This window comes from Coregonus clupeaformis, unplaced genomic scaffold (genome assembly GCF_020615455.1).
Source record: "Coregonus clupeaformis isolate EN_2021a unplaced genomic scaffold, ASM2061545v1 scaf2819, whole genome shotgun sequence".
In the NCBI taxonomy this organism is placed as follows: domain Eukaryota; kingdom Metazoa; phylum Chordata; class Actinopteri; order Salmoniformes; family Salmonidae; genus Coregonus; species Coregonus clupeaformis.
Genome location: NW_025536273.1, coordinates 36,222 through 43,552, shown reverse-complemented (window position 1 = coordinate 43,552; position 7,331 = coordinate 36,222). Strand labels below are relative to the sequence as shown.

Here is a 7,331-nt window from a genome sequence, read left to right as displayed (position 1 = left end):
CAATTGCCTAGGGTAGGGCTATTCAACTTCTTAAGAGGTCTGGAGCATGCTGGTTTTCTGTTCTACCTGATAATTAATTGCACCCACCTGGTGTCCCAGGTCTAAATCAGTACCTGATTAGAGAGGAACAATTAAAAAATGCAGTGGCACTGGCTTCACAGCGAGGTCCAGAGTTGAGTTTGAGGGGCCTAGGCCAAGTGAACTGTGCAGTCAGGCAAGTTGAGCCTGCTTTAAAGTTGCCCCAGGTGTAAAAAAAAAAAACGGAAAACCACAAAACTGTAAGGAATTCAAATAGGCATATCCTAAAACTGATATTTCTGGTTCATCCCCATTGTTTAAGTGAAAGACAGATAATTTATGGCAGCCGGGCATATTGAGCCTGCTCTGTGGTTGTCCCATTAAGCAGTGGATTTTTTCAATGGAGTTGCAATGGTTCTAGATTAAAATAATGCTCAGCCTACCACTGGCTTGGTTCTGACTGGGGGAGGAGCTCAGAGCCTGCAATAAAAAGCGGCTGATTCCGTCAAAGGGAAAACAGATTTCTAGGAGGTTTTTGTCTGTCTGGGAACAGGTTTGAAGGGAAATACGTTCTAGTGTAGTTTACTCGTAGAGTAAACATTTTCTCTCACGCTATAGATTGTTGATAGATATCTTTTTCCATAGCTGACAGAATTACAATTCGTTTTCATAATGACTTGGTCTGTAAGCAGTTGTTTCATCACTCTGGTCGTTCTGTTCCTTTGGCGGGTCGAAGACATAGCAGAAGCTTGCAGATGCGCCCCTGTGCATCTTCAACAGGCTTTTTGCAGTGCAGACGTCGGTAAGGCAATTTTGGCAACATTTCTGACTTCTCAGCTTCTCTTCACATGTTGATAGATGGGCTACTACAGTGGTTCTTAACTCCGGTAACCCCAACAGTACATATTTTTTATTGTAGCCCTGGACAAGCACACCTGATTCAACTAATCATCAGGTATTTTTGTCTGGGGCTACAATGTGTGCTGTTGGGGATACTCGAAGGCTGGAGTGGCGAACTACTGGGCTACTACATTATCAATGCGCAGAATGCAAAAATGTTAAGAATTCTCTGGTCTTAATAATAAAAAATCATGACATGATCATTAAGCCTATATTTACATATTCTCACATAAGTAGGCAACAGTAAGCTGGGCTACAGCCAGGTCTCTCCAACCCTGTTCCTGGAGAGCTATGCTCCTAAATGTCTTCAATCCAACCCGCTGTAATTAACCTGATTTCAGTTTATCAACCAGCTAATTATTACTCAGGTGCGCTAGATTAGGGTTGGAGCGAAAACCTACAGGGTGGCAGCTCTCCAGGAACAGGGTTGAGAGCCCTGCTACACGAAGCGTTATAATTGGCGTTAGGCCAACACACTATGCCTACAGTTGAATTGTTATTTATCCAAAAGCATACATATATCAACTAGGTTAATAGTATTTTCCTACATTTAACCCAAGGTACTCAGTTGTAGGGTAGACTTTAAGTCAAATAATAGTGGTAGGCTACAGATGCCATATCTTAATTTGAGCCAGATTCACATCAGGAAAATTATCCTGCAGCAACAAGATGTGGATTATAATTGATATATTTTTCTGTTGGCAAATCAAGTCTGACATTTTAAAGTGGAAATTAATCATTAGAAGGCTTTTCAAACCTTGAATACACTCAAAGTTTGCATTTCATGCTGTGCAGGAAAATTCCTGAAACAGGATGATCAAATTAAGATATGGCATCTGTATTCACTTATCTTGGACAGTTAACATTTCGCTCATTTGCTCCTTAAAAAGGAATGTTATTCTCAGCCTGACTTGTACTTGAATTAAGAACGCACACATGCTTCATGATTGTTAAACAATGTTTTCTCTTTAGCGAAGTAGGCGACTACAAGTCTTCTGTACCCGTAGTAGCCACCAATATGAGATTTTCATATTAAATGGACATTACACTCAAGTCTAAGTTTGTCTGTTTCAGACTTCAAAAGTGATCTTGTGTTGCGGTAAATCCACCTCCCAGGCTATCTATTGTGTAGATCCAGCTACATGCCACAATCCCAAATGAATGGAGGAGATGAGCACCATGTAATATCCATATTTGCGGTGCTTATCTTTCCTATTCATTTGGAGTTGAGGTGTAGTTGGATCTGCATAACTGATGGTGGGGGATGTGGAGCCATCTTGAGGTCTGAAAACATCTGACAAATTTAGAATGGCGTGTAATGTCCCCTTTAAGTAGCTGGTACAGCTGTTAGTAAAAACCCAGTCTACTGTAGTTTCATTAGATCAGGATGTCTGCAAAACAATATAATTCCAGTGATAAAAGCAACGAGTACTACTATGTGGTGTACTGGTCCTAATGATGATAGACAGCTCTGGAATAGAGTGAGCTTGACATCATTACAGGAGAAGTTCATCTGTTTGTCGAGGACAAATCTAAAAAAGAAAGTGAGGTTGGCGCTGTCAGCACCTTCTACCCAGACAGATGGGCTGTGTGTGACTGTCTGTGCCTGTGAAGGCTCCTCAGCAGGCCAGGCACATTAATTTTCTCTGATTACAGCTGATGTAACACTCATGTGTCTCAGTCTTCCTACCAGCACCTGGTTGGCACCTGAACCATCTGCAGGGCAGCATAGTTAAACCAGGCGTGTTGAATTAAAGGAGCAGCAGATGACCAGAGCTAGGAATCTAGGACCGGGGGAAAATTGACTTAGTCGTCTGTTTTGGAGCAAACCTAGCCAAAAATGTTATACCCAAACAGCGTCAACACATGCAAAAACATTCTGAAAAGACTGTAAAATCTTGGGTCTGTAAAGCATTCTACTGTTCTTCTCTTAGATCCTATAACACCCTTAAACCATCAGTGTCTGACTGACCAGTAACTGAATTTATTATTTCAGTGGAGTTAAACCATGTTTCTCTTCTAGTGATCAGGGCAAAGGTGGTTGGAGTGACTGTTGGGTCTAACACCAAGTATGACATCCAACAGATTAAGGTATGATTAGCCTTTTTATTAAGTGGATGTTCCTTCCTGCACTGCAACATTGAAGCCCCCTGAACCCCAGTCTGACAGCTGGTCCCAATTTGCTCCTTGGCCCAACCCTTCAATGTTTGCAGATCTTCTAGATGGGTAGAAGCAGTGTAGTTGTGGAGATTCCACCATATGGAAAAATAGCTTCTTTTATAGAAATGAGTCTTGCTAGAAAGCACATTATTCAGTCAACGTTCCTACCAGTCCTACACTATGGTGACATCGTCTATATGAATGCAGCTGCCATTTTCATTAAAGCTTTTAAAAGCAGTTTATCATAAAGCCCTTTATTACTGGTTGCATTCTCTACCAGGAAGTTGGTTGGCTCTCTTTGACGTCACGTAGGTTGCTAAATTGCTAGATTTTCATTTATAAAGCCCTTTTACTAAAACTCACTGTACCTAACATCATTACTAACCTTCAGACATTTGAGTTACCACAGCCGGTCTCAGATCAGGGATGGCTAACTCTGGAAATTCCTTTGGTCTCTACTGAGTTGGGTGAATCAGCTTGACATGTTTTTGTTCCACAAATACAGTGCAATCTTCAAAATGTTCTATATGTGATGTTTTGGTGCCTCTAGGGCTATCCAGAAAGCTCATTGAGGACCTAATTGTTTTAATTTGTGTTTTTCTGCTTAGATTGTGCATTTGTGTAATTCAGGGATCATCTGTAAATAAATAAAAAAAGACCTTGGTCTCAGTATGACACCCTGATAAAACAAAGGGTAGATTAATAAATATTTATAGATCTGCAAACTTCCAAGGGTTAGGGCTGAGGGGATGGGGTGTAGGGAGGGAATTAGCAAAGACTGACTGCCTGAGAGCTGCAGTCAGTTAGGTTCAAAACTGTATGTTTGACAGATCCTTCTCGCTCTCCTCCTTGTGATTGGCTAGATGTTCAAAGGTCCTGACCGGGTTATCCACGCCATCTTCACTTCATCGTCTTCAGCCTCGTGCGGCGTGACTCTGGAAACCAACAAGGAGTATCTCATCACCGGTGCAGTTCTCACTACGTTACCCAAGTTCCATTGCCAGCACTGGTTAAACTGCTCAAACTATTGACTTCATCTTGTACAAGAAAACAAGTGCTTTAGAAACAATACTTTCTCTGTAAATCTTCAAGTTACACTTGTAATACTTAATATGTTATGAATTTAAATGTTTTATAACAATTATAAATGTTTATCATAATAAGTGATGCATTAGTTGTAAATACCAGTGTTCTGGGCTGCATCGGTATGTCTACCTGCTCCAGGGTAGTTTCCGGATCTAGGATCAGTTTCCCCTCCGCTAATCTTAACCGTTCATGGGGGAACAAAGGTGAAACTGATCCAAGATCAGCGTCTAGGGAACACTTTTACCCTACACCAGGTTTTCCCCACAGCACAGTGATGGCTCACTGTCTCCTCTGTCTGCAGGCCAGCTGAATACTGCTGGAAGGATGCACATAATAACGTGTAACTTTATTCAGTACTGGGAGGACCTGAGTGGCACACAAAAGAAGAGCTTGACTCGACGCTACCAAAGCGGCTGCGATTGCACGGTGTGTGACTGGCATTATAGTAATATTACTTTACACCAGTTTTGTTCAATATTTACTCTGGTAAAACACATGAGCTAGCGTATTGGGGTAATGATCAGTCCGTCATCTTGGTCTTTCTCTCTCCTTACTCCGATCCACAGATCATCCGCTGCTCTTCCCTCCCCTGTCCGGTCAGCACCCCAGATGAGTGCCTTTGGACAGACTGGTTGTTGGAAGATGGCCAAAGCGGACCCCAAGCTAAGAACTTTGCCTGTCTCAGGAGGAGTGATGGGTCCTGTACCTGGTACATGGGGATGGCTCAATCCAATAAGTAGTTCCTGGATATTGAAGACTCCTGAACTCTACAGGCCATCCGCTCCATGACTAAAGATGCCTGCAATTAATAACTGGTCACTTGTGTAATAAAAAAAACTACTACTCAAATATAGTGCTTCAAGTGTTAATTTCTTGTGCCATTCATCTGTTTAAAAAAAAAAAAACTGGAACCAAAGGTGTTAGTGAAACCCAAAAAGGGTGACATCAAAGTGGTGTTGGCCGACGTGGTTGTTTCTAAATAGAACATTATTCCTGAAAAATACCATCCGAATGCCTGGGGCATGTTCAGCTGGGCACGACATTGTAAAACATTCAGATTGTATTGTAGTGTCTAAACAGTTTATGATTTGTTGATGTTTGCAAATGGTGTGTTAGAGGAAGTCTTATGTGGAGTCCTGGGATTGGTTAATGGGAAACCACCCATTATGTTACATAGGATATAAATACCATGGTTGAAACAGGAGGGGTAGTAACAACATTAAGAGATTGGGCCGTTGTTCTCCAGATGTCTGTAAATTGGCGCTGAGATCTTCAATGTAATATAATCGAGGACAGTGTCAGCGGATTTCTTGTTCTCTCAGCATCGTTTTCTCGACACTACAGTATGTTATGTACATAAACAAACAGGCTTCTCTGACGTGCAGGCGTGGTTCCCTAGTGCACGCTGAATACATCTTAATTAAACTGCTGAAAACCCTCCCACTTGCTGGCCAACCGATTGTCAGGGTTTTCAGTACATTTATCTAAAGTCATCACTTTAAATTTGTACTTAAATTGTTCTACATTTCCTCGACACTCCCTACCCACTGGGCCATAACTGGTTGAATCAACGCTGTTTCCATATAATTTTTAACACGTGTTGAATCAATGTGAAACAGATTTTGGTTTTGAAAAGCTTTTTTTAACCTAAATCCAATGACATCGTGACTTTTTGTATTCGCGAGTAGTTGACAACCCAACCAAATGTAAATCAAATCTAGATGTTGAAATGATGTCTGTGCCCAGTGGGTAGACTATATGGAGAGAACAGTTCAGAATATTTTGGATCAATGAAAGGAAGCTGTGTAAATCCACGCATATTTGTCGCCTTTTCAGCACCAATTGGTAATATACAAATACTCTGATCTTGTATATTTAAGGTTTGGAACGTATTTATGAACAGTTAAACTGGTTTGGAGAGACATTGGTGACAAAAAAATTATATTGATAAAAGCTAGGTAAATGACTAAGTCAGATAAGGGGATTGCAAATATAAATGACAATTCGTTTTAGATTTTTTACCTTGTGATCGCTGGAGACCAATGTGAAATCCGTCATCAGGCAGCAAACCGAAGCATATCACCTTTTCCATAGTGAAGTTTATGAAATGCTGGCCTTATAACAAATTACATTTGGAGACTCAAGCTATAGGTTTCTGTAGCCATGCACAAATGACAGCATAGCGCCAAACCAGAGTTGATTTATGATTTCTAGAATATGTTAATTATATTCCTAGACTTTTCACTGTATTTTACAATTTGTATAATGTTAAATATTAGCCACTATCGGTAGCCACCATCAGTTATACCAACAGAAATGTATAACTGACACTTTAGTGTTAGTTCCCTTACATTTTGCATCACTCCATTATATTAGTTTATCTTTCTTTCCTCATGTTCTTGTGGTTGTTCCTGAGGATCGCTAGCAATAGTGGATCATATTAAGTTGTGAAACAATTTTGGACATGTAGCCTATTTGAATCCTTATTGACGCACCAGTGGATCAAAGCAACATAAAAATCAGAATCTGTCAGTTTAAGCTAGAGATATGTTTTTTTGCATGGGCTGCGTCTCAATCCACCGCATCCGCCTATGTCGCCCTTCCACATTTGCGGTGGAAAGTGGCAGAGCTACAGCATTGTTTGTCAGACCAGGAGACATACCGAACATCGGTGTTCTCACAAAAACGTCTGTAGAATCTGAACGGTTTGGCCTACAAACTAATGTGACTCTTTAGAAAGGGGAGACTCTCACGAAGACGATGGTGTTCTCCGTTTTGCTCTACAACCCCACAAGCCCCACGGGACTCCTCTGAAGTCAGTAATGCTGATGTGCCAACTTTGGAGCGTCCAAACTGTTTGGGCTACAAACTAATATGACCCCACTGTAAAAAGGTGAGACTCTCTAGGACCCCCACAAGTGTCACTGGACTCGTCTAAAGGTAACCCATACAAATGTATGCAGATAGTTTTGTGCCAACAAAAATAAGGGGTTAAATGTGTCAAAAACCAAAATATTTCCTGAGTTTATATCTCCTAGATATAGGAAAGACACTTCAAAACCTTATTCCTTGTGATTCATTTTTTGACAGTTTTTTCCCCTTACATTTATGAATGTGTTATTCAATGTGTTTCTATGGGCTATAGTAGTAAAGGTCAAATTCAATAT

At 40.8% G+C, this 7,331-nt stretch overlaps 1 protein-coding gene across 1 annotated transcript; it reads left to right on the top strand.

Annotated features, from left to right (window-relative positions):
• The first annotated feature begins 524 nt into the window (after nt 1–524).
• Nucleotides 525–5,013, top strand: LOC121568708 (metalloproteinase inhibitor 2). The gene is made up of 5 exons (XM_041879107.2): nt 525–820; nt 2,942–3,009; nt 3,942–4,044; nt 4,466–4,590; nt 4,731–5,013. Exons 1-5 carry the CDS (start codon nt 691–693, stop codon nt 4,902–4,904), a joined length of 600 nt encoding a protein of 199 aa, XP_041735041.2. The 5' UTR covers nt 525–690; the 3' UTR covers nt 4,905–5,013.
• Nucleotides 5,014–7,331: the final 2,318 nt, after the last annotated feature.

Excerpts from the sequence above, each read along its gene's own strand:
- LOC121568708 (XM_041879107.2), top strand. The coding sequence starts at position 691 with ATGACTTGGTCTGTAAGCAGTTGTTTCATCACTCTGGTCGTTCTGTTC. Across the intron at positions 4,045-4,465 it reads CAAGGAGTATCTCATCACCG|GCCAGCTGAATACTGCTGGA; the intron begins GTGCAGTTCTCA and ends CTCTGTCTGCAG. Across the intron at positions 4,591-4,730 it reads AAAGCGGCTGCGATTGCACG|ATCATCCGCTGCTCTTCCCT; the intron begins GTGTGTGACTGG and ends TCCGATCCACAG.